Below are 27,778 nucleotides of genomic sequence, written 5' to 3' on the forward strand. Positions count from 1 at the left end.
TGTCTACATTTATGCCAAGTTGTACACATGCTGCTTCTCGCCATAAATCTTCACATTATGTGGATACAGCTCTTGTTGCCATTGCTTGTAATGAGGAACCCATTTCTCATGTTGATGCATTGGAGGATAACAATTGGGTGGCAGCCATGCGTTCAGAGTTGGACTCCATTGACAAAACTGGTACTTGGGCGTTATGTGACTTGCCTCCTAGCAAGTGTGCTATTGGCACAAAATGGGTTTTCAAGCTAAAGCGTAAGCCTGATGGATCAGCTGATCACCATAAGGCTCGCCTGGTCACCAAAGGGTATGCCAAAGGTGAGGGCATTGACTATCTATGAGGAGACCTTTGCTCCCACTTCACGTATGACTACCATACGTACTGTTATTGCATTGACAATGGCATGTACATCATGTGGATGTCAAAATTGTTTTTTTGGATGGTGATTTGTAGGAGGAAGTTTATGTGTCTCAGTCTCCTGGCTTTGTTCAAAAAGGTGTAGAAAGTAAAGTATGCCGTTTACATAAAAAGCTATATGGTCTTAAACAGGCTCCTCGTGCTTGGTACCACAAAATTCATGCATACTTGACTGCCAAAGGGTTTTAGAATAGTTCAGCTGAGAGTACACTTTATGTACGCCACATTGGGAACAATGTTCTCATCCTCATTCTTTATGTGGATGACATGCTCGTCATTGGCCCTGAAGAGGGTATTTCAGCTTTTAAGGCTGATTTACATCATGCATTTGATGTCAAAGACATGGGGCATTGGCATTAATATTTGGGCATACAATTTATACCTTGTGAGGGGGGTATCATGTTATCTTAGTGCAGATATGTTGAACAGCTCCTTGAACGTTTTCACATGACAGATTGTAAACCTGTTTCTACTCCTATGGAACCAGGTTTAAAACTCCTATGGAACCAGGTTTAAAACTATGGAACCAGGTTTAAAACTATGGAACCATGTTTCTACTCCTATATGGAACCAGGTTTAAAACTATCACTTGAGCATGCTAGTGAGCCTTTTGATGTTGCCACCTATCAGCAAGTTGTGGGATGCCTTATCTATTTATGCTCTACTCGTTTGGACATACGGTACGCTGTTTCTCAGTTGAGCATATTCATGCATTGTCCAAGCACTATGCATTGGCATGCATGTCTTTCGCTATCTTAAAGGCACTGCTAACTTTGCCTTGTTTTATCGTAGTTCTTCTACACTATGCTTGCTTCCATTTACAAACAGTGATTGGGTAGGTTGCTATGACATGCGAGTGTCAACCAGTGGTAACTGTTTTCTTCTTGCTGACTCATGTATCTCATGGCTCAGTAAGAAGCAGCTTACAGTGGCCACTTCTAGCTGTGAAGCTGAAATGGCAGCCTTTACAGTTACTGTGGAATGTGTTATCCAGGTCCATTTTTGGATGGGGAGAACATGGCAAGCCTGGCCCATGGTATGACCCATCACCTAGACCTTCCTACAATTAGCATGACCCTTCCGTACCTCGTCTTCAACCACCACAGCTGACACCGTCGAATCCCTTGAGTCATAATGGCTTCCCAAATCCCTTACAACAGTTATGGGCGCAACCAGTCTGCTACCATGCCCCTAACAAAGTAATGATCTTCACTCCTCAAGAAAGGGGAGTCAAGTAAAATTTCAAAGAAAGCAGCTGTGTTGGAGAAATCCTTGTGTTAGAGAGGTGCACCCACATGGACACACATTTCACTCATTTCCCATGCACGTCACCTACATATTTCACTATGGGCATCATATTTGTTTCGCTTCTCACATCTCACATCACACACAAACACATGCACCAAAAAACTAAACTTGTAAATGCCAACCCTCCAAGTTCATCTCTAGATGGGGTGAAGATGGTATGTGCAAGCCTTGCCCATGGTACGGCCTATCGCCTAGAGAATCCTCGACCTTACATGTACCTCCAACGAGCTTCCATGCCTATATCCTTTACTTCAAGTCCAATTCTACACCACTGCAAACTTGCCCTAATCAACATATATGTCCCATCTCTAGGCATCACTCTATGAGATCAGAGCATAATCCCCTACCGCACCAAGATGTCCCAGACCTCTAACTACCCATACTCATCCTTCCATGGGATCTCGGCACTCATGGGTGCGGACCACTTGTACCAACTACCTCATATTGAAGAGTCCACACCACTTCCACAACCAATAGAGGCTCAGCATGAATAATCTCAATACATATTACTTTCCATGCCACCTCGACAAGCTATCTACCATGAAGGCTGTCCAAAGATGCCCATCACTTTACCCTACCTCTACTTGATTGTCGATCGGTCCCAAACTACCCACTTAACCTCGGCCGCCAACTTTAAGGCATATCTTGGACCATCTACACCATCTACTTCTTGGTAGCATCTTCACCACCGACTTGGGGTGATGCAAGGACATGGTCACCATTAGGAAGGGGGGTATGTTAACTCCGTTGGTTAACATGGTTTGTCCATCCGTCCATGCTTTACCATCTTACCCGTGAGAACGATCACTTATCTTTTATAAGGTGGTGAATGTTTAAAGCAGCCTTACCATGAGTTTAATGTCAAATAGGCAAAGTTTATGGACTTAGTCTATATAGTTTATGGACTTAGTCTATATAGTTACTCAAGACTAGTAATAGAGGCCAAACCAGGTAAATAAATAGTTGAATTATCCAAACCAAATAGTATATATTTTACACTTTTAGCCAAAGTTAAGAAATTTATCGTCCTTAGTATAGAATAGGACCTTGAATAAAGACCTTATAATATAGTTAAGAAATATGACCCTTCTAATAGAACATAGAGTTCTAGCACCAAGAATAAAGGATTTGCAACACCCAAGATTATGCTTAGAGAGACTTATAAAAAATAATTGAAGGGTAGAAAGAAAAATACTTTAGTAGATATGACCCTTAGAGTCCTCATGGCTTAAGGAAAGAATGGATTTGGAAATTCAAATATTTATTCAAAGGATTAAGAAATATTGAACAAAGATTTATCAGATTGGGAAACGCATTCGGAGATTCAAAGAAGGACCGAGACTACCGCATTGGAGCTTGCAATAGTTTATCCCGTTTCACGATGCATGTGTGATGCATGGTTACTTGATCATGTTTGATACTTGTTTAGATATTTTTTGTTGAAATACTATTCTTGTGGTGGAAGTATGTGAAGGTACCACATAAACGTCTGCTGTGATGCCCGGTGGATGTCATCCGAGTGGTGAATCCTACTGTCTTTTGCGAAGACATGGTCATCCAAGATCTTTACCCATTGCAACAGACATGGGTGTGCTCCTAACACACCTTGTGTAATAGACACATAGGCACTATTCTTTCATGAACTCACATAGGCACTGTTCTTTCATGAACTTATGTTGAGCCTTACCATCGACAATTATCCAAGTCCATTTCTGGATGGGGAGAACATGGCGGGTGCAAGCGTGGTCCATGGTACAACCCATCACCTAGACCTTCCTACAATTAGAATGACCCTTCCGTACCTTGTCTTCGACCACAGCCGACACCATCGAATCCCTTGAGTCATAATGGCTTCCCAACTCCCTTACAATAGTTATCGGCACAACCAGCCTGCTACCATGCCCCTAACAAAGTAATGATCTTCACTCCCCAAGAAAGGGGAGTCAAGTAAATGTCAAAGAAAGCAGTTGTGTTGGAGAAATCCTTGTGTTAGAGAGGTGCACCCACACGGAGACACATTTCGCTCATTTCCCATGCACGTCACCTACATATTTCTCTATGGGCATTATATTTTTTTCGCTTCTCACATCCCACATCTCATGTCACACACAAACACATGCACCAGCAAACTAAACTTGTCAACGCCAACCCTCCAGGTTCATCTCTAGATGGAGGGAAGATGGTATGTGCAAGCCTTGCCCATGGTACAACCTATCGCCTAGAGAACCCTCTGCCTTACATGTATCTCCAACAAGCTTCCATGCCTATATCCTTTACTTCAAGTCCAATTCCACACCACCACAGCCTTGCCCTAATCAACGTATATCTCCCATCTCTAGGCATCACTCTATGAGATCCAAGCATAATGCCCTACCGAACCAAGATGTCCGAGACCTCCAACTACCCATGCTCATCCTTCAATGGGATCTTGGTACTCATGGGTGCGGACCACTTGTACTAACTACCTCATGTTGAAGAGTCCACACATTTCCACAACCAATAGAGACTCAGCATGAAGAATCTCAATATCACATATCACTTTCCATGCTGCCTCGACAAGCTATCTACCATCAAGGCTGTCCAAAGATGCCCATCACTTTGCCCTACCTCTACTTGTTGATCAGTCCCAAACTAACCACTTAACCTCGACCCCCAACTTTAAGGCATATCTTGGACCATCTACACCATCTACTTCTTGGTAGCATCTTCACCACACCGACTTGGGGTGATGCAAGAACATGGTCACCATTAGGAAGGGGGGTATGTTAACTCCGTTGGTTAACATGGTTTTTTTCGTCCGCCACGCTTTACCATCTTACACGTGCGAACGATCACTTATCTTTTATAAGATGGTGAATGTTTAAAGCAGCCTTACCATGAGTTTAATGTCAAATAGGCAAAGTTTACAGACTTAGTGTATATAGTTACTCAAGACTAGTAATAGAGGCTAGACCATTTTCAATTTGGTTTGCCTAGTGTGAAAACTAGTCACTTTTAACGATAAGCAATACACAATCATTCACTTGCAATAGTTTTCTTGTAACCTGTCGCGTCGTTATTTCCTCTCTTTGCGTGCTCGTTTGCTATTGAATCTTGCTTGCTTGATGGATGCATGCTAGATAGGTTTAATTGTAGATTTTCTCCTTGCATTAGCTTCCTCTTCTTCCATTGCCTTTTGTGAGAGATAATCACCGCAAAGATGAATCTCTTGTCGCCTCCATCAAGGTATAGAGAGCTCTCCCTTCACCCCTTGGGCAAGGAGCATTTTAGTGTGATAGCAAAGAGGATGCGATGGATGAGCTAGCACACCCACATGGGAAGTTGCAGGTTCCGGCTCCAAGGCAAGATGCAATGACACATGCTTCAACAAGGCTAAGGTAAGCTCTTGACTGTAACATTTTCCTTGTAATCAATGCACAATATTACATAAACCGATTTAAGAGTGCACAAAGTAGCAAATTTTGTTCCAATGATTGCATAATCAAATGCATCCTTTAAACCTTTAACCCTCCAACTTGTGATAATTTCTAGTCGAAGTCAAGCCAACCATCCCCAAAAAAAAAGACATGAGCCTTGTTATGTTCCCAAATGAAGAACATCTTGGTACCATTGGATACTATATGAGATACAAAGAACCATCAATCCAAAAATCCACATTTTTCTGCCCGTTTACAATTTCTATACAATTTTTGGGCATCTTGTGTAGTCCATACTCTTCGTGTCCAATGATGTGAAAATAAATCTTGCACTTGCATAGATTGGTGATATCAATGAGAGGAGGAATCTTAAGAGAAATCTAAAACAAAGAGCAATGGCTTAAGAGTGAGAAGATTAAAGCGACTGAAAGGACTACGAGAAGATATTATAAAGGTCTTGCAGATTAGAGAGCTTGAGAAATTAATACAAGATTAAAGAGTGTGATGAGGAATTGTAAAAAGAGGATCAGAGGAAAAAAAATATAACACTTTTAGGACTTTAAAAACATGAAAATGGAAAGACAAGAGGTAAACGAAAATGATTCAACAAATTTTTTAGTAGATTAATATCCAAAAATATGGGATGTGCAATATATCATGGGAGATGGTGAATGACGGATGGAACATGGGTATAATATGCTAAATTGAGGAGTGAGGAAGGGGAGGGGCAAATAATAGGGATAAAGTTGAGATGTTGGATTGATAATAAATATAAGATAAGATGTAATGATGATTTCAGATTAAAAAATTAGAGCAAGAATGGACCTTGAAACTTTAAAATCTCAAAAGTGGAAGCAAAGAAGATAAGACATGTACAACAAAAGTGCACTTTCCCTAATAACACTCCGAATAAACAAGCTCAAAAGTAAAGGTCCTAATCCACAATTAACTTCCATTTATCTTATTTTGCAACCAACATCGAGATTCGTAATTATTTGATGTCCATTTTATGTTTGATAAAATGTGTGTGTGTAACAAAATGTTAGAATCATTTTTATCAACATATGAATGTATAACTAAGTAGAAATACATCATTGAACATGCGAAAAATCATGTCATAGTCTTGGGTCATGGACAATGGTCAACCATGCACTCATCGAGGATCCTAAAAAATGGAAATGATCCTGCCTCACATTATTATTATGTTGATGAGATGAGGCAAGAGGTCACACTTGGTGTGCTTGATCTCCAACCCTCAAGGATAACACCCCTCCAAGAATGAAGGCCAAGTGATTAATACATCTCTTACAATTACAATCTTAATTTTACAATAAAGCTAAATAGTTTTACATCCTGATGTAGTGAATGCTTGTATTCAACTTCAATAGATGACGATCATGCATCAAGCTGCTTTCAAAGATGGCTCAAATCGACAAGTACAAATTACATTGGCACTTTTCCTATCATTGGAACACGAGGCATACCTGAAACGCATTTCCACCATATGCTATAGCAAAATCTATAGTACTAAATCTTTGATGCACTTCAATAAGCTTTAATTAAATCAGATAGAAACTGATCCAAGACTATGTTGGGTGGGGTGGTTTGTGAGGTCAGTAAGAGATTCCAGGATTGTAAAGAATGTTGTAACCTGCTTTGCCACGAGAATTGTTCACTTTATCATAACACCATGAATAGATTAAACCTCACAACTCAAGGACTTTAACCTCGCAACAAACATAAGCCCACTTTGCCACATGATTTGTTTACATCATAACACATGATTTGTTTACATCATAACACATGACTTCAATCTCAAACAAGGCACATAACAAGCACACACATAGATATGTAACATTTTTATCTCCAGTGCAACACTCCAAACACTAGCTCACCCAACTTCTAGCACAAAAAAGTTTGGCAAACAAAACTTTGTATACACCAGTTTAAGCATATACACATTAAAAGCCACTAGCATCTTGAAAATGGCCATCAGCCCAACTCCAAATATTTTCAAAGCCACCACCTTAGAGTCTAGCTGCAAGTGCAATCCTTAATACCTTTACTTTTTAACTTCCCACAAGGCAGATAGACGCATCTTCAACACATCTTACACCTTTAGCACATTAAAGACACAGCTAATCGTTTTAACCAGATTTGAAAAAGAACAATTGTGTAGTCGTGCTGGTAACGAGTTGAAGTCCTAAACGGGACGTCGTGAATTCGGGCCCTGCTCGCTGCAATAAAGCATGTGCTATATAATTAAGCAGGCTTTTGCCCAAAAAATCCCACTAAAGAAAAAAGAGGAACTACTGCTCATCACTTGATCCCATGTACCTGGCTCATGCAATCCGAATACTGTAATGATGAAGATATCACAAAGAGACGTGCAATACATGGCTCATACAATTCTGCTGGACATACCTTAAAGGACTCTGAATTCCTTCTTTCTATCGGTTTCTTTTAGTAAAGCTAGAACTTATCAATAAATGAGAAATGAGTCTTTAGTTCTTTCTTCTCTTAAATAGAAAGAGAGATAAGTGTTCGGTGTCTTAATGATTCCTACCCCACTAACTGCAACCTCAGTCCTCTGATTCATCATTGCTTTTGTCGCAGCTCCACCTGTAGATATTGATGGTATTCGTGAACCCGTTTCTGGCTCTTTGTTATACCAAAAGAGTATCTTAACAGGCAGTACAAGAACAGTCAACCAGGACCAAGCATGTGTAAAATGACTAGATCCCATTAGAGTACCTGGCTTCTGATTTAGCTTATTAAGTGCAAAATAAAACGAACCTTATCATTTAAGCAAAATAAAACAAAGCTATCGGGATGAAGAAATGCATAGATCTCCACCAAAATTCAGCATCTTGGCCCAACTATGGCCAACAATCCTAACATCAGGCTGTTTATACAAAGAGAGAATGCTGCCTATCCCCATGCTTACATCCATGGGCAGTACATGGATTCCTAATCAAGCAAAGTAGCAAGTGCGACAGAATTACCATGCATGCCTGTGCGTACGCATGTTTTTTTGTTGTTGTTGTTGTTGTTGTTGTTTGGAGGGGAAGAGGGGGGAGTACATGGATTCCTAGTCAAGCAAAGTGGCAGGTGGGGCATAATTCATGTGTATCCACATGTGCATCTGTGTTTATTTGTTTGTTTTTATTTTTGGGAGGAGGGAGGGGGTGGGGGGTGCACAACTACCCAAAGTTCTCTCATTGGCTACGCAAAAGGTTTCTGTTGAGCACCTATCCTCTGTATAAAGGGCCTCGGTATAAGTCCTAAACAGGTTGGCCAACCTACCACACAATTTGACAGAATATGCATAAAAAGAACAAAAAGTAAACGAGTAATAAAACTATACCTATTGTTCAAAAGCAGGTCATATCTGCTCAAGTTTCTGGATGACTGCCATAAGCTGCATCCATTTATACAAGTTTTTAACTTGAAAAAAGTGTTGAAAACCCTATAAATAGTATTTGATTCACAGGAGACACAAATGATGGAACAACAGAGCTAGAAAGTACTAAGCCACTGTATCCAGCAGTACATTAATACACTTTCACATTAAAGATTTAACTTCATTACCATTATCACTCCTCCAGGTAAAGGGACAGAAATCACCTGTGAAGTGCTCTTTGTTCCCACAAATCTTTAGCCTGGTAAGACGGAGTGCAAGTGCTGATCACCCACAATCATTGCTAGCCAAGGGTGCAGATGCAATCTTGGGTGCATCTCCAATCAAGTCCAGAAGTTCTGAAATACTATTTAACACTTCAACTGCTGCATTCTCCATCAACACAGGTTGCTCTTGAGCATTAAAGAGATAAAGCAGCCGCTAGATAAAGATAAGGCATCTAGATAATGCTGTAAGAGAGAGAAAGCAGCCGCAAGGTAAAGATAAAACAGCTAGAAAAAAGCTAGATCATGGTATAAGGTCATATGAGGATGCTACAAAGATGTGAGTGTTGCTGCTAAAAAGCCCATTACAAGGCAGAAAGATGACGAGGGAGGAAACCCAAAAGTTTACTCAAGAAAAAGGCAATGAGCACAAAAAAGAGCATGTGAAGGAACACATAAAATAAGACAATATAAAAGAGAACAAGGTTGTCTTATGAGGGGTCAAGCACAGTCACGTCTTTTCTGTCCATGTTTCGGCCATGTTAATCTGCCACTATTGTCTGCCTGCTAATTGGGGTAATTAGCCTCGTATGCGACATGATAGTAACCCCCATCGCCACTTGTAGCTTCACTCTGATAATTACCCTGACTACCATTCTGGCCATAGGGTGCACTCAGACTCTGCTTTGTATCCTGATAGACACCAGCACTTCCAGTACCATAAAGTGGAACACTGTGCTGCTGCTCTTGAGTGTGCTGGACTGCACCAATTTGATTGTTATAGCCCCCATCAGCTAAATAATTTCCTGCCCAAGGTCCTGCTGTTTGATTAGCCTGCTGGACATAACCCTGCTGCATTGAGGCCCCATTCCAGTAATTGTGACTTTTCAAGGATCCATTAGTGCCATCTTGTGCACCTGCACCCGCAATTGAATAGGAGTTCAAACTTGCAGGATCAGTGTTAGCAGGAGCATTTAAGCTTGCAAAATTGAGCGATGCCCCATAGGGAGCAGCTAGAGGAGGAGGATTAATATTGTTTGGATTGGAATAAACTGCAGGAATGGGAGCCATCTCTGAAGTTGCACTTGAATACTGCACATTGACAGCTGCTGCAATGCCACTGTTGTGGCTATAGCTAGAAACTCCCGTGTATTTCTGCAGCTCTGCAAAGGCATACATTTAATTAATATGACTGATTGAACAGCAAAATAAGAACACAAACCAGAATTTTCCTCTTTTGGGGGGTTGAAAGTGGATGCCATTATGCGTTTAAGTATTAAAACATTGACACATTGATTCTTCACACTAACATCCTCAAAAAGCAACAGTAGACGATAGATCCAAGCACAGAAACAACACTGCTCTACAGGACTGCCTCAACTATTCTTTCAGGAACCCAAAATTATGTTATTGCAGAGACCAGGATCAAGTTACTTGAAACCCATCAATCCCTTGTGCTAAGGAGGGGCGCCTGCAGAGGTGTATTCTACAATCAAAAAAGTAGACAAAATAGGGCTGGAGCTTGAACCTGCCCTTTCTCTTAAACATAACTTCAATCACATTCATGCCCCTATTTGAACAGATTACTTCCACATTATTACCGGGACTTCAACAACTACACACAATACCCCCAACTTAGCTTATCATGCACACAAAAGAAACATGTGGGCAACATTAACCAGTGGGCAACATTAACCAGACATACTCATTAATCCGTGTTTTTTTAACTTCTTGAATACCAAAATAGCACAAGATGTGTAGTAGAAGGCATTAATCAACCTAGTCCCACACCCACAAACCATCTGTAAAAATACATTGAATTTGTTTAAAGTCATCTTAATACCTACTTATTACCAAACAAAAACCAACAAGCGCTATATATACCTGAACAAAGAATGCTTGATTACAATCACAGTTTCAAATGATGACACAAGCATCACCAAACCAAAGGTATAAGGAGATATAGCCACATAACCATGAAGAAAGTGTCAATTATCCTTGTAGGTTATAAACTGGAAGGGTATTACCAAAAGAACTGCTTATGAGGAGCTTAAAAGGCACTTGGAGAAATCACATGCGAGTCACTTGAAAGCCTTTTAAGTGTGTTGAGATGGCACAGTCCTTTGATGACCCTTTCAGCATATTCAGATGGTATATGTGCCCCTTGAACAGACATACCTCTTACATTATGTTCAAAACTCGACTCCACAGAAAATCTTAGACTGAGTATACATACATGTGTTCAAATTTATAGCTACTACCAGACAAGATTAGATGAAAATCTGATAAGCCACATTGTTCACTAAACCAAAGTTATAAGGAGGTATAGCCACATAACCATGAAGAAAGTGCCAATTATCCTTGTAGGTTATAAACTGCAAGGGTATTACCAAAAGAACTGCTTATTGAGGAGCTTAAAAGGCACTGGGGGAAAACACATGCGAGTCACTTGAAAGCCTTTTAAGTGTATTCAGATGGCACAGTCCCTTGATGACCCTTTCAGGGTATTCAGATGGTATATGTGCCCCTTGAACAGATGTACCTCTTACATTATATATACCTAGATGAATCCAGGAACATGTCCAAATTCACCTTATAAGAAAGTGCAATTTATAACCTCATGGTAATCATCCACAAGACAATAAACCATCAACTCCATCATGCTTAGTATGGACTAGATACTACAACATCCCCACTAACATCATCAGTGCCCAATAGTGGGTGTAGAACTTGGTATCAATATATGCTCCCAGACACACAACCCACACACACACACACACACACACACATAAGAGCATACAATCATACAAAGGTCTGCATAGCTCTTACATTATGTTCAAAACTTGACTCCACAAAAAATTTTGGACTGAGTATACATAGCTCTTTACACGTTTTCAAACTTATAGCTATTACCAGACAAGATTAGATGAAAATCTGATAAGCCACATTGTTCACCAAACCAAAGTTGTAAGGAGGTATAGCCACATAACCATGAAGAAAGTGCCAATTATCCTTGTAGGTTATAAACTGGAAGGGTATTACCAAAAGAACTGCTTATTGAGGAGCTTAAAAGGCACTTGGAGAAATCACATGCGAGTCACTTGAAAGCCTTTTAAGTGTATTGAGATGGCACAGTCCCTTGATGACCCTTTCAGCATATTCAGATGGTATATGTGCCCCTTGAACAGACATATCTCTTACAATATGTTCAAAACTTGACTCCACAGAAAATCTTAGACTCAGTATACACAGCTCTTTACATGTGTTCAAATTTATAGCTATTACCAGACAAGATTAGATGAAGATCTGATAAGCCACATTGTTCACATTCAAGACAATTTGTAACCAACACCAAACAAAATACAAAGAAAGTCTGATAAGCCTGGAAAGTGAATAGGAGAAAAGAGGAAAAACACCACAAACCATAACCAACAAGAAAGTACCCGCATGGCCATGAGCATAGTGGCATCTCTCTCCATAGTTACAAGGTTCCCCTCTTTCCCATCTCGCACACATGCGAGTTTTGTAGTTGGAATTTGAAGTAGCAGAAGTTCCTCTGTTGTCAAAGTTGCCAGCCCCAGGTGTTTGCTGTACATCTTCATTACCATGCAGGAACGTACACCTATCACCATATGGACAGTCCTTACCATCTGCAAAATACCGACAAGGCTTAGCAGTTTTTCGACGTTGCTGCATTCCGCCTTCACCTGTTCTGCCAGTAAAGGGACCCCCCTGCGCTGAGTTAGCAACCATGGTCTCCCATCCCAAAGGGGGCTTTCTGAGATCTTCCATGCCATGAGCAAAATGGCATCGTTCATTAAAGGTGCAAGTCCCCAGCTTGAACTTAGTGCAGAGCTTTGTCTTGAGGAAGAGTGCTCCTGACCCCTTCGCAGAGCCAGGGGCAAAACCCAAAGACGATCCATAGCTCTGCCGTGTGCCCTGGCCGTGGCTAGATGTCTGTGACACGCCTTGACCATAGCCAGACATTTGTGGCATGACCTGCCCATGACCGTACATCTGCTGCCCATCATAGCCTGCACCATAGCTTTCGCCGCCCTCCAAAGCACCATAGCTTTGCCCGTCTGCGGCCACCGACAGGGCATGTGAAAGCCCTGGCGGAGCTTCACCGTAAACATTGTCTCTCTGATCTGCAGTTCCTTGACCTAAATTGCTGTTGTCAAATCCTTGGGATACCTCATTTCTGACTTTCTTGTAAGGAGGCTCCAAGCCAGTGGGAGAGGGTGGTCGTTCTGAGCTAGGATTTCGTGCAGAGGCGATAGAAGCAGCTGCTGCAGGAATACCGTGGCCTGCTGATCCATCGCTCCACTTTGAGACCCTAGGATTCGCAGAACGATGGGGCTGCTGATCGTAAGCGCGTTGCTCTCTGATGTAGAGGCCATCGCCGGCTCCGCCTTTTGCTGGCCAAGGCACTCCCACACCCGTAGCTCCTGCAGACTCCATTGCGCTCTCTTACTCTCTCTCTTACAGACAAACGAACGCAGGAGTCCTCCTCTTAAACTCAGTTTGGAAAGAATGCATAATTTTCTTGTGAAAATTATAATAAATTACTTTGCTTCCCTTTTGTGTGATTTGTTGATTATAGGTTGATCTTTAGATCATTGATAAATCCCGTTTAATTAGTGAGTAATTAGAGTTTCAAAAAAATGCTATTAGTTAGTGAGCTTCTTTTGAAATTAGCAAAGGATTAAGAGGGTACTTGAGAAATTAAAGTTAGGGCCATGAATCAATCCTAAAATCGAAGCCCCCTATGCTTTCAAATCTGAAATTAGGTTAATCTCTTGCTTACTATTTGCTAGTCTATTTTTAGCATAATTAGAGATTATTAGTTAGAGATTAAGGTGAATTAGAGTTTTTAGTTGAGATATTAAGGCTCTCATATGCTATGCTTCAAAATCTTAATTCTCACTAATCTCTCTAAAAGATAATTAATAATGAATTAGGTAAATTAAGTAGAATTTACACAAAGTGACTATACATAGCTCAGCTTGGAGGTTGCAAGAACTTGGAAAATTGGTCAAGAAGTTAAGATATCCTTAATCTTAGATTAATTCTAAAAAAGTTGTACATGTTGCTCCACGTACTCATAATATGTTTCATTTGCTTTTCTAAAGACTTGTACTAGGCTCAAATATGTAGATAAAAGCTTAGAAGTTGTTTAAGTCAAGAACTTACCTAAGCATATGTCGTTATTGTAACTTCTTAATGTGGGTGAGCTAGCTCTCTTCGTCGCATCCTCACTCTGGAATGCTCCTTTTGCCAATGATGGGGTGAACGGAGAGCTCTCTTTACCTAAATGGAGGCAAATAGAGATGGTCCTTCGTGATGGTTCAGTCTCACAAAAGAGGGAGGGGGGACGGCGGATGAAGAGGAAGCTAATGCACGAAAACCTACAACCAATGTTGTCTAGAGAGCATCTAACATGCAAGATTCCATAGCATACATGCAAATTAGAAGAGGGAAGAGGAGAGGTCACAAGTATTCTATTACAAGGGAATGACTGTGTATTGCTTATTGTTACTTAAGCAAGTATATATGTGGAATCCGTAGACTTTTCCTAGTGTGACTAATTTTCACGCTTAGCTAGCCAAACTTGAAAATTCTCCGGTCTCTATTGCTACTCTTAAGCAAGTACATACGTGGAGTCCATAGACTTTCACTATTTGACATTAAGCACAGGGTAAGGCCAGTTTGAGCGGGTAAGATAGCAAAGTGTCTTACAATCAATTAGGTAAGTGAAACCATGTTGATTTATGGATTGGTTAGCATATCCATCTTCCTAATAGTGAGATGCTTCCTCACGTAGGTGGTGAAGCTGTTACCAGGGTAGAAAAGTGTGAATGGTCTAGATACACTATGATGTTGGCATGCGAGTTAAAGTGGTATAGTTCGGGACCAATCTGCAGCTATATGTTACAGTTGTGGATGCAAGGCATATTGGTGAGATACAGAAGGAGTAATTAGCTTAACATCAGGAGACCCATTGAAACTCAATGTTCTATGGGTGTTCCTGCGCTTGCTGTTCACTTAGGATAACAGCAAGCATGGGAGCTCGTTGCCCACTACTTCATGCCTAGGATTGCCCTTTTTTAGGTTGCTTTTGAAGCGGGATGCTACTCTTCAAGAGACTTGTGTCAATTTCGGAGATATGCCGCATATAGCCCGCGGCTGATTCAGGTTGGTATCTATTCCAATCAGACAATGATTTTGATGCAAAAAGCATAAACATCACGAGGCCCGTCTAAAGTTTAGTTTTTTTTCTTTCGCTCCTTGGTGGGTAGACAGCGTGTCAAGGCAACATGGAGAGTGATAGAGGATATGTAGAGGTTCTTCATGCTAGGCCTCCATTGGTTATGGAAGTGGTGTGGACCGCTCAACATTAGGTTGGTTGTTTGGCGAAGTGGTGTGGACCCTTGAACATTAGGTTGCTAGGTAGTGGTTGTGATTAGCGAAATGTGTGTCAAGACCACTAGGGAATGGTTAGCATGGTAGTCCAAATCTTTATGCCATGACATGAGCGTATGTGCCGATCTTCATGGCATGACATGAGAGTATGTCCCGATCTCACAGCATGATCTTACAATGTGATGATGCTTAGGAATGAGACTTCATGTGTGGCAATACATCGGCTAGGGCGAGGTTTTGTTGGTGTTGAATTGGAGCCAAAGTAGAGGTTGCATGCAATGAAGCTCTTTGGAGTTGATTTTGCAGCAATGTAATGAGCTATGGTGGATCAAGTGCAAGGATCAACATGATTAGTAAGTAATTAGAAGGTGATTAAGATGAGATTAGTGCACAATTAATCTAATAGCCTAATGTAGGCAGTGATACTAAAAAACCAGCAAGTTCTCATTAGGCCAATGCCTCAATTTATAGATTTTACATCCACAAGATGCCAAGCATCTAATCCCACTGATTTCTCCTTGATTTGTGCCACCTCCCCTACATCTGGAGGCACCTTTTCCCAGAATCTTTCCACTCCCCTATATTCACTCATGCTACCCTTGATTCTCTCATTTAATAGATTCTTCTCACCTTTTCACTGCTACCCACTCAATTACAGACTCCCTTTTACAGTCTCTAGCTAAGGGCTTGTTCCCGCACACACCCATTCACTTGCATATTTTAAACACCTCCCCTCAAGTGAATAATTCTAGCACACCTAGACCCTATACCAAGTTTCTCTCTTACTTGGTAGCCCGCGACCAGTGCCTCAAGTCCCTAACTCATAGTCCTTGACACTCTCTCTCTATGTGTCCAAGGCTACTACAAGTGCTTGTAACTTTGACTAAAGTGCTCACACATAAATCTACCACATGGCCTACATCATCGGTGGATCAGAGGTGGTTTTACTCTATTGGGGTAGGTTACATTGGGTTGTGGGGTTTCTCTCTCTTTCTCTCTCAGAAAAGATGTCCTGACTCCTCTTCCTTTAGGAGTCTCCATGAAGTTTGCCGATGCTGATCCTTCTTCATTTGGTTTGCTGTAGCACTCTCTAGCCATGTGTCCTAGATTCCCACAGTTGTGGCAAGTGAAGGTCCTTCCTCCTCCCCTACCTCTTCCTTGTCCTCGTGCTCGTGTGAGGCCTCCTCGGGTGTAGAATGCTTTCTCCTCTCCAGTTGTTGGGTCTAATCCTTTCTGCTCTTTGACCTTGTTCTCTTGCTCTAGTAGAGCTCCTTCTATCTCATGCAGCTTCAAATTTGGTACATTCTTTAAGGTTGCCACAATGTTCTCATACTCTCGCTTGTCCACTGGTGGACATTCATCTCTTCCCTCAATTAGACCCCATAGATTCTTTCTCATGAGATACATGGTTTTTGTTTGCCATGTATGGAATTGCTCCCCGTTAAATTTAGCTACTTCTTGTGCAATGCTCATGATGATGTGAAGGGGGTCTTACCTCTTGATCCAATTTAAGATTCAAGGGCATTGTCTATCCTTTTACAACTCTAATCTGATGTTTAATGATGATTACAACAAGTTTATCAGCATGAATTCACCAAAAATTGCATAAAGCCAAGGATAACTGGTTTGTACTGGATGGTTGGGATATCAAACCAACTTCAAATTGTAATCTAAAGTGATAGAGATCTGTATCAGATACCCAATGGTGAGTTTGAACCATCAATTGCACCAAAATATAGTGATTAGTGTTAATTAATCACTAATTAGTGAGATTAATTCCCTGTTTTGTGTGTAAAAAATAGAGTGTACGGGGAGGCCAGATCTGGTGCCTTAGAGTTCAAATGAGCTCAAATCCTTTCAAAGGCATCAATAGCAGTTAGTCTAGTAGAGGATCAAGCCCAAAAATTGCATAAAGCCAAGGATAACTGGTTTGTACTGGATGGTTGGGATATTAAACCAACTTCAAATTGTAATCTAAAGTGATAGAGATCTGTATCAGATACCCAATGGTGAGTTTGAACTATCAATTGCACCAAAATATAGTGATCAGTGTTAATTAATCACTAATTAGTGAGATTAATCTCCTGTTTTGTGTGTAAAAAATAGAGTGTACGGGGAGGCCAGATCTGGTGCCTTAGAGTTCAAATGAGCTCAAATCCTTTCAAAGGCATCAATAGCAGTTAGTCTAGTAGAGGATCAAGCCCAAAAATAAAAGATTTGACCAAACATTGAATGCTTAATCTCTGTTTTACCAAAGTCACCTGCAGATTTGATGTAGAGATTGATGCCACTTCTCCTTGATGAATTTCTGATATTTGAGATCATAGGCTTGTAGAGCACCCTTGAAAATGCCTGTGGCTAAGAGGAATGAGACTAATTCCACTTCTGGGAGTGTAGATCTAGGATTTTCTCCATAAAAAAGATGCCTTCAAATCGGCGAAAACTGGCAGCTTCTCTCGGTGATTTGACAAATTGATGCAACGAGCTGATGCGTGGGGCTTGTGCCTAGGTATGGCTAAGAGATTTTTAGCTAATATAGGTTGGAGGGAGATCAAGCCCCTCCACTAGCTGGGGGTGCAGAGGATTAGTTGAAAAGAGACTAAAAAGAGGATTAATTTCTAATCATGATTAGCAGGATGATTAGGCTTAAAAATTAGCTGAATCCTAATCTATGGCTCTGGTACCAAGTTGATTTTGCAGCAATGTGATGAGCTATGGTGGATCAAGTGCAAGGATCAACATGATTAGCAAGTAATTAGAAGGTGATTAAGATGAGATTAGTGTACAATTAATCTAATAGCTTAATGTAGGCATGGATACTCAAAAACTAGCAAGTTCTCATTAGGCAAATGCCTCAATTTATAGATTTTACATCCACAAAATGCCAAGCATCTAATCCCACTGATTTCTCCTTGATTTGTGCCACCTCCCCTACATGTAGGGGCACCTTTTCCTAGAATCTTTCCACACCCCTATATTCACTCATGCTACCCTTGATTCTCTCATTCAGTAGATTCTTTTCACCTTTTCACTGCTACCCACTCAATTACAGACTCCCTTTTACAGTCTCTAGCTAAGGGCTTGTTCCCGCACACACCCATTCACTTGCATATTTTAACATTCGAAGGAACCTGCAAGGTCCAAGGTGTTGGAAATAGGGCTGCAGGAATGCGCACACACACACACACACACACACACACACACACACACACACACACATAGTGGAGAAGCTCCAGGGAGGACACAATGGTCTAGATACATCATGACATTGACACGTGAGTTTAAGTGGTATAATTCAAGATCAATGTGCAACTAGATCTACAGCTATATGCTGCAAGGTATATTGGTGAGAAGCTTAGCCCTGGTGGGTAGGCAACGTGTCAAGGTAGCATGGAGAGTGATAGATGTGATGTACAGGTTCTTCATGCTAGTCTTCCATTAGTTGTAGAAGTGGTGTGGACCCTTCAACATTAGGTTGGTTGTGGAAGTGGTGTGGACCCTTGAACATTAGGTTGGTAGGTGGTGGTTGTTGTGATTAGCGAAATGTGTGTCAAGACCACTAGGGAATGAATGGCATAAGTAGGTGACGATTTGGATCTTCATTCCATGACATGAGCATATGTCTCGATCTTCATGGCATGACATGAGATTATGTCCCAATCTCACAGTGTGATCTTACAACACGATGATGCTTAAGGATGAGGCTTCATGTGTGGCAAATATGTCGGCCAATGGCGAGGTTTTGTTAGTGTTGAGTTAGAGCTGAAGTAGAGGTTGCATGAAATGAAGCTCTTCGAAGGAACCTGCAAGGTCTAAGGTGTTGGAAATAGGGTTGCAAGAATGCGCGCACACACACACATACACACACACAAGTGGAGAAGCTCAAGGGAGCACACAATGAGATGATAGATAGATAATGAATACCATATCCTATTCAAGAATCTTTTCAAGCTCATGTGGAAGAATAGGTGGTTCTATAAAATCAACTATTTCTTCTTTTCTAATGATGTTATCATTGTTTTTCATCTTGCATTTTAGTCTGCTAACATGAAACACAAGATGTACTTTGGATCCTTTAGGTAAAGCTACCTTGTAAGCTACACTTCCAATTTTTTTAAGTATTGTATAATGATCGCAATAACTTGGACTTAAATTTGGAACTTTTCCACTTTTTAAAGTTTCTAACATTTTAGAAACCTTTACATAAACTAAATCACCTTCCTCAAACTTAATTGGTCTTCTTTTACCTTTCTCATAACTAATAGAACGATCCTGCACTTTTTTAACGTTTTGTAACGTTCAACATGTCTTGCACGTCTTTGAGAAAATCTTTTACACTTTGCAATTTTTCTTTTTGTAACCCAACTGTTATGGGTGCTCTAGGTTGACATCTGTACATTAGCATGAATGAACTGGTAGTAGAATGTTTAGTATTATTATTAGCAAATTCTAAAGATGGAAGATACTCATCCTTATTGTTTTGCTTATGCTTGAAGCATATCTTCTAGGGCTTGATTAATCCTTTCTGTCTGTCCATCACTTTATGAATGTTTGGATGTACTCATACTAAGTTTGGTGTCCAAATTTTTGAACGCTTCTTTCCAAAAATGGCTTGTAAACTTTGTATCTCGGTCGCTTACTATATCTACTGGCAATCCATACAATCTAGATGATGGAGAAACATTCTAGCCAATTTTAGTGTTTTTACTTCTTTTTTAGTTGGTATAAATTGTACCAACTTGGTTAGCCTATCCAATACTACCCACACTGAATCATGCCCTCTAATTGTTTGGGGTAGTTCTACTGTGAAATCCATAGAAATACTTTTCCACTTACCCTCATGTATTTATAGTGGTTGTAATATTACACCTACTTTTAGGCGCTCAGCTTTATTGACTTGGGATTTAGGGCATTTTATAACATAATTCTAAACGTCCTTCTTTAAACTTGCCCAATAAAACTGTCTTTTAACAAGTGCATAGGTCTTAGAAATTCTTGGGTTCCCCGCACTTGGATTGTCATAACATTCTAGTAAAATATTCTCACAAATATTTTCTTCTTTGGGTACACAAATGTGACCTTTATATAACAAGTACCCATTATCGATAGATTTTTTTTCCAATAATCTATTTCACTTATTGACCCTTCTTTAAGTGATTCCTTTGAACTACTATGTTTTTTAAGTGGCACCCTTTTAGACTAACAAAGCTGCATTTTCTTTACTCTCTATTTGAGAGTTATGTTTTTTTAATCAAGTACTTCCAAACTACTTGATAGATAGGTTCATTAGCACATTTTCTTTTTAAGTGAGCCCGCAACTCACTTTCTAGTTCAGTAAAACTCAACTCATTTATCGTGTGGATGCTCGAATTAGAGAATCTGCCAACGACATTAAATTTTCCTTTTCCATATCTGATTTAAAAATCAAACTCTTGTAGGATTTCAGCCCATCTAGCCTTCCTACCTTTTAACTCCTTTTGAGTTCTTAACCATTTAAGACTTTCATGGTTTGACAATACTTCAAAATTGGCATCATACAAATAATGACGCCACTTTTTAAGAGCATGTACCACTACAAATAGTTCTTTTTCATAAGTTGAATAGTTACTTTGAGCTTTGTTCAACTTTACTTTGAGCTTTGTTCAAATTTTTACTTTCAAATAACTTAGTTTTTTTAGCAAATAATTTATTTTTCCTCAATAATTGAAATACTTTTCTAAGGTGCTCAATATGTTCTTGTTTATTTTGAATAAAGACTAATATATCATCAATAAAAACCACCACAGATTTTTCTAAATAAAGATGAAGTATCATGTTCATCATGGTCATAGAAGTAGCGAGAGCATTAGCTAGACCAAAAGGCATAACTAAAAACTCAAAGTGCCTAAAAGATGTCCTAAATGCTATTTTTGGCACATGTTCAATTCTAATTTTGTTCAATTCTTATTCTTACTTGATGATATCCATAACTTTAATCTATCTTACTAAAATATTTAGTACCTTTGAGTTAATCAAACAACTCATCTATCTTACTAAAATATTTAGTACCTTTGAGTTAATTAAGAAGTCATCTATTCTAGAAATAGAAAATTTGTTTTTTTATTGTGTTTGCATTTAATCCATAATAATTTATGCACAAGCGCATATATCCATCTTTTTTCTTCACCAATAATATTGGTGAAGTCTAGAGAGATGCACATGCACATATATCTATCTTTTTTCTTCACTAATAATATTGGTGAAGTCTAGAGAGACTTACTTGGCCTAATAAAGCCTTGTTCTAAATATTCAGCCACCTTCTTTTCAACTTCTTGTCTTTCAATTAAACTTACTCTATAAGATGACTTACTAATTGGCTTTGAATTATTTAAAACTTCTATGGGATGATTTATTCCTCTATTCGGAGGTAAACCTTTTGGTAATATTTCTAAAAAAACATCTTTACATTCTTCTAATAAATTGTTCAAAGAAGAATTATCTATTTCACAAATACTTGAATCAAACTTTTCACAATGGTTTTTAAATTGAGGCATTACATAACACAAAAACATTTGTTCTATTTCATTTGTTCTATTCACAATGGTTTTGGAGCTCAATATTACATATCAAAGGAGAAAATGGTACATTGTGCTCTCCTTGCAATGTAATATTTTTTTCTTTACGATTGAATGTTAGTGTATTATGTAAATAGCTTCTCAAAAGTGTTTTTCCCAATGAAAATAATTTAAGTGTGCATTGTTTTTCCTTTAGGCTTATCACTACCACAGTAAGTTCTTGTCCTTAGGACTTAGGACAATTCCTTTTATCATGTGGGTGATTGCAGGATCAGGGTGCCCAGTTTTGTCCACTCAGGCACCCTGTAAACAATAAAAAAATAGGCATTTGTTTACCTTTAGTAGGCATTCTGTCGTCCTAGCTAACGAAGGAATTTCCTTTTGAGTTCTTTTGTTGGAACATCACATGCAAAGTTGGGAGTATAGTTGCATAATTTGATTAAGCATTAGATACTCCAAAGTCCTCATTTCCTTAGGTACAAAGTCAATGTATACACCCTGTCCCAAATGTGGATTGATTTCATAAAATGCTAATATCTTTTACATATAAACTTATATAAGATTCCCGCGTTGGACCTTAGATCTTCACATAATATAGAGCATAACTTGATTTTTTGAGAAAATGTTAAGCAATTTATCTATTTTCTTTAAATATTTCAAGGTCTTTAAAGTGTTATAATATATGCCACTTTTTGCACCCACAATACCCCTACCACTTAAAATGCTCAATCTTGTAGATGAAAAGAGTGGCAGATCGTGAGACATTAGTAGAATGTGGTGGTTAGTCAAAATTGCAAATCTAATGGGGTTGGATTTTTAATGATCTCTTTTTCAAAATTCTTCCAAGATATCAGGAGGCCTGCAAATATTAATAATATAATTAGTAAAATTATATTTTTGATGTAAATCATCTAAAACCTATAGGGACTAGTGTACTTGTAATGGTGCATCTATGAAAACAAATTGGATCACTCTAAGTATGGAAAGATAATTTTTTAATCATTTCATCATATATTTGATTAATAAGACTAACTTATATTAATTTAAGTTATATTGGGTTAATTTGAGTGCATGTGTATTTTCTATTAGTTGCTTGATCTCATTTGAAGTACATTGCCTCCCCAAATCTCATTTTCTATTAGTTGCTTGATCTCATTTGAAGTACATTGCGTCCCCAAATTTTCTCTCCAAGCATTGTCCCAGACAAAACTAGACACCCTGATCTTGGAACATCAACCCATGTCTCGGCTCAAGACAAGAGAAACAAAGTTTTTCTTTAATCGCTCTCTCAAAATATTGCCTTTTCAGAAACTTCCTAGGATTGGATTTTTTCTTTTTTTGGAGGAGCTTCCTTTTTAAAGAAAAAACCCTTTTTTTTTTAGAGCCAAAATTTTCTTTATGAGGTTTATATGAAAAAAAATATCATTTTTTATTTACGATTATCATTACCCATGGTATTGTCAAAAAAAATTATAAATTTTATAGCCTCATCTAAGTTTTTTGGCTCTTTGGAGCGAACTTCCTTCTTGTACTACCTTTTCAGGCCTTTAATGAAGCCTCTTACTTTTTAAAAAAATGTCTATTCCCAAGCTATTCCATTAAGATTTAAGATGATTTCTCTATAGCAAGCTATATATTGAGTGAGATTTAAATTCTTTTGTTCCATAGTGTTGAGATATTGAGCTCATCTAGTGAGGCGGTGGACACTGATGACCCGCCTGGGGGATAGGCCCCACACTTACACCACTGGCATGGTTGGTGAGATCATGGGTGATATGTGGCCAGTGGGATGACAGGCTGCCATTCTAGAGACTGGCATAGTTATAGCGCCAGCTCATTTAGTTGGGTTCACACTATAGAGAACCCTAGTATATATTTGGTTGAGTATCTTTTCATTGTGTGTACTCTTATCTTTGTATATGGTGTGTTGAGTGTTGTGTGAAGAAAAAGAAGATTTTCAGCCTCTCACCTTGTGTGTTCTCTTTTAGGGTTTTGTGAGTGTGTGTGTGCTTGAGCTGAAGCTCTCTTCTCCTCTGCATCTTTTCATGGTATCAGAGCCTGGTTCATGGTAAGGGCTGAGCTGCAAGCAAGAGAAGCACATGTGACGAGGGTAAGGCTTCATCTACTTTTCCCTATTTGTGTTGGCGACTACACCCTTGTCTCTACGGGAGGCACCGGCAAATGATCTCTGATTGAGGAGCTTTCTTCGTGGGAGTAAAGCTATAGGGCAACTATACCGTCCTATTGGACAACATTTTTCAATCCGAAAACGCGATTCGGGCGCGTTACGACCTCCGTTTTTCAGAAAGCAGACGATTTCAAGCACTGCGAGTAAGTCATCGATTCTCTGCTCTACAGAACTCTGTTTTAAGAACTACAGGAAGACAGATTGGTTGTGCAGACATTGTGTGTGCTGCAAGGAGGTCAACAGTTGCCATTGGGTGTATGTATTCACATTGAGGTCATTGGTTGTGACATTTGAGTGTAGTACACTACCGCTGTAGAAAATACAGCAGTTTGTGCAGGACAAACCAGAGTGTTGTTTCTGGTAAATTTGTGTGTCTGGCAAGATGTCAGATGATGGCATAAACCAGATTGTTGCTGAGAAGCTTGATAAGAACAACTTCCATGCTTGGAGGTTCAGGCTGATAAATTTCCTGATGGGAAAGGGTTACTGGGACTATATAGAAGGTGAGCATGAAGAGGCACTGGAGATACCGGAGATCAATCCGACTGTTGCAGATGTGAAAGTGTTCAAGGATTGGAACCAAGGAGCTAGAAAAGTTATGTATTGGATCTCTATCAATATACAGGACACCATGATTGGGCACATACAGGATGCCAAGTCCCCCAAGGAGGCGTGGGACACCTTGGTAAAACTCTATGAAATGAATACCAAGGCACGAAAGGTACAGTTGAAGAATGAACTTCATACTATGGAGAAAAAGAGCATGTCTATGAATGAAGGGTATTGTGGAATCCCTTGCATCTATTGGCATTTTAGTAGATGATGATGATAAGGTGGAAGTCTGTCTACGTGGTCTCGGGCCACAATACAAGGCGTTCAAGACGTCTATTCTTCAAACTCGGGAAAACATTCCCAATTTCACAGATTTGGTGTCTATGTTGATTATAGAAGAGAAGAGCTTGGGTGAAGACCAACAGCCTTCACAAAACAAAAACAGTTTAGAGCAACAGGCCTTCTACACAAGTTCAAGAAGAGGACGAGGTAGAGGAGGCCGTGGATGCGGCCAAGGAGGTGGCCAAACAGGTAATCAGAATTATGGCCAGCAGTAGCAACAACAACAGTCCCAGAATTCACAACAATAACAATAGGTGTCCCAAAATTCACAACAACAACAACAGTCCCAGAATTCACAACAACAACACGCAGGTGGAAGAGGCCAATTCAAAGGAGGCAGGGGGAGTCAAAGAGGTCGTGGAAATTGGCAAAGGCAGTATAATGATACACGTGGATGCTTTTATTGTGGTAAGCTTGGACATGTGCAGGCAGATTGTTATAAGAAGCAGGCTGCGAGTAAAATGGAAAATTGCAGCAAAACAACTATGCATCCTCGAGCAGAAACAATGAGGATAATGAAAGGTTGTTTGTTATGCAGCATGTCGTTAATGCCATGTCTGAAAATGTTGAAGCAGCACATAAAGATGATGTATGGTACGTTGATTCAGGTGCTTCGAACCACATGACAAGTCATGGGGAGTGGTTCAAGGAGATGAAAAACCTTGAAAGACCAGGTTTTGTGGAAACAGGGGATGACACTGCTCATCCAATCGCCCATGTTAGAGATGTGCCATTGTCTATGCAGGATGGCAAAGTGAAGTACCTTGTAGATGTACTTCATGTTCCAAACATAACAAAGAATCTGGTTTCAGTTGGCCAGATGATTGAGCAGGGTTTGCAGGTTCGGTTTAACCCTGATGGTTGTTATGTTGAAGACTTTAAAGACAAGTGCAGGTTGGTTGCAAAAGGCAACAGAGTGGGCAGAATGTTTACATTGAATGTAAACATGCCTGAAGTGAGTGCTGCGATGTTTGCAAATGGTTCAGGAATTGTTGCAGACACAGACATTTGGCATAAAAGAATTGGACATGTGAATGTGCAGAGAATGAAAACATGCCTGAAGTGAGTGCTGCGATGTTTGCAAATGGTTCAGGAATTGTTGCAAAAAACAGACACAGACATTTGGCATAAAAGAATTGGACATGTGAATGTGCAGAGAATGAAGTCTATGTAAACTAAAGGAATTGTGATAGGGCTGCCAAAGTTTAAAGTTGAAGGTATGCAGAAAATATGTGAAGCATGCCAAGTTGGAAAACAAACAAAGCATGTATTTCCACGTAACAGAAATGTGAGCAGAAATGCACTAGATGTTGTGCATTCAGATGTATGGGGTCCTATGAAGACCATGTCTATGGGAGGCTGCAGGTATTATGTGACATTTATTGATGACCACACAAGGAAAGTGTGGGTATACTTCATGAAGGAGAAGGGTGAGGTGTTCCCTCATTTTTAGAATTTCAGAGTTATGGTTGAAAAGCAAACATGGAAATATGTAAAGTGCCTAAGGTCAGATGGAGGGGGAGAGTACTCTAATGAGTTCTCTAAATTTTTGAAGAAGAATGGTATTCGGAGACAGTTTACATGCAGATACACTCCGCAGCAAAATGGAGTTGCTGAGCAGAAAAATAGGCACATTGCTGAGATTGCGCGAGCATTGATGGGAGAGAAGAATATGCTGCATAGCTATTGGGCTGAGCTGTTTCTACAGCAATTTACATCATGAAAAGGACTCCAATTGCAGCCATACATGATGTAACTCCAGAGGAGAGGTTTACTGGCTGAAAACCTGATTTGTCTCATCTGAAAGTCTTTGGATGCATTGCATATGTGCATGTGCCAGATGAGCTGAGAACTAAGCTGGATCCAAAAGCTGAAAAAATGTGTGTTTATTGGATACTCACTTGAGCAAAAGGGATACAGGTGTTATAACCCTACTATCCCCCCATCTAAAGATGTACCTAGAGGGTTGGCATTGGATGACGTTAGTTATAATTGTAGGTATTTGTGCATATCGTGAGATGCAAAAATTGTGATGCCCATAGTAGTGAAATATATAGGTGTGATGTGCATGAGCAATGGGAAAAAGGTGTGCTTGTGTGTGTGTGCGCTTGTCCTATATGAAGAATTATCTAACTCACTACTTGCGTTGACTCTCTTTGCTACTTTCTTTGACATTTGCTTGAAATCTTGATTCTAAGAGAGCCGAGACTATTTGGCAGCGGAGTTTGCTCATGGGCTGCACGCATAGCTGTAATGGACTTGGGGCGGTCTTTGGGGCTTGAGGGATTTGGCATTATAGAGGTAGTGTGGATGACTAAGTGGTGTGGTCGAAGACAAGGTCCTGGAAGGTGCCTGATGATTGTAGGAAGGTCCAAGAAATAGGTCTCGCGATCTAGAAATGTACCTACTAGAGGGTTTTCATCGATGAGGCTCAATGCAAGTGTATGAAAGAATAGTTCCTATGTGTCTATTATATATAGAGTTTGTGTATATACTACAGGTGGCATGCTTGGGCATTGTGCAAAAGGTGGGCTTGTTTAAAAGCTTCTTTTGGTGAAAACTCCAACATACCACTTTCTTCAACACTTATTTGTTTGCTTGCTTAGACTCTTGCACATGGTTAGAGCTAGGGGATATCAAGTGTTGATGTGTAGCAAGTATGATAATGCGAGTGTGAACGAGGTTGGGTTGTCCATGAGAAGGGAAGAATTTAGGACACCCAGTATGGCATGTATATTAGTGAACCATGATTTTGGTGCATACCAGCTACTAATCTTAGTAAAGAGAGTATCTCTATAACCTTTCTGCTACTACAAAGCATAACCACCAATGGACATGGCCGAATGGATCCAATGCTTTTTGAGCCTCTCTTTGAAATGTTAGTGGCTCTTTAATCCACTTGCTTGTTGAAGAATGGTGATGTTGGTAGAAAGAAGTGAGGCATTACAGCTTCGAG

The 27,778-nt window shown here is 39.8% G+C and overlaps 1 protein-coding gene across 1 annotated transcript; it reads right to left on the bottom strand.

Moving 5' to 3' along the window:
- Positions 1-8,452: 8,452 nt before the first annotated feature.
- Positions 8,453-13,296, bottom strand: LOC147635040 (uncharacterized). The gene is made up of 2 exons (XM_086804288.1): positions 12,207-13,296; positions 8,453-9,926 (listed from the first exon to the last, which is right to left on the bottom strand). Exons 1-2 carry the CDS (start codon positions 13,222-13,224, stop codon positions 9,331-9,333), a joined length of 1,614 nt encoding a protein of 537 aa, XP_086660414.1. The 5' UTR covers positions 13,225-13,296; the 3' UTR covers positions 8,453-9,330.
- Between the last annotated feature and the right edge of the window lie 14,482 nt (positions 13,297-27,778).

Source organism: Cibotium barometz, chromosome 10 (assembly GCF_041138505.1).
Source record: "Cibotium barometz isolate CiBa-2024 chromosome 10, ASM4113850v1, whole genome shotgun sequence".
In the NCBI taxonomy this organism is placed as follows: domain Eukaryota; kingdom Viridiplantae; phylum Streptophyta; class Polypodiopsida; order Cyatheales; family Cibotiaceae; genus Cibotium; species Cibotium barometz.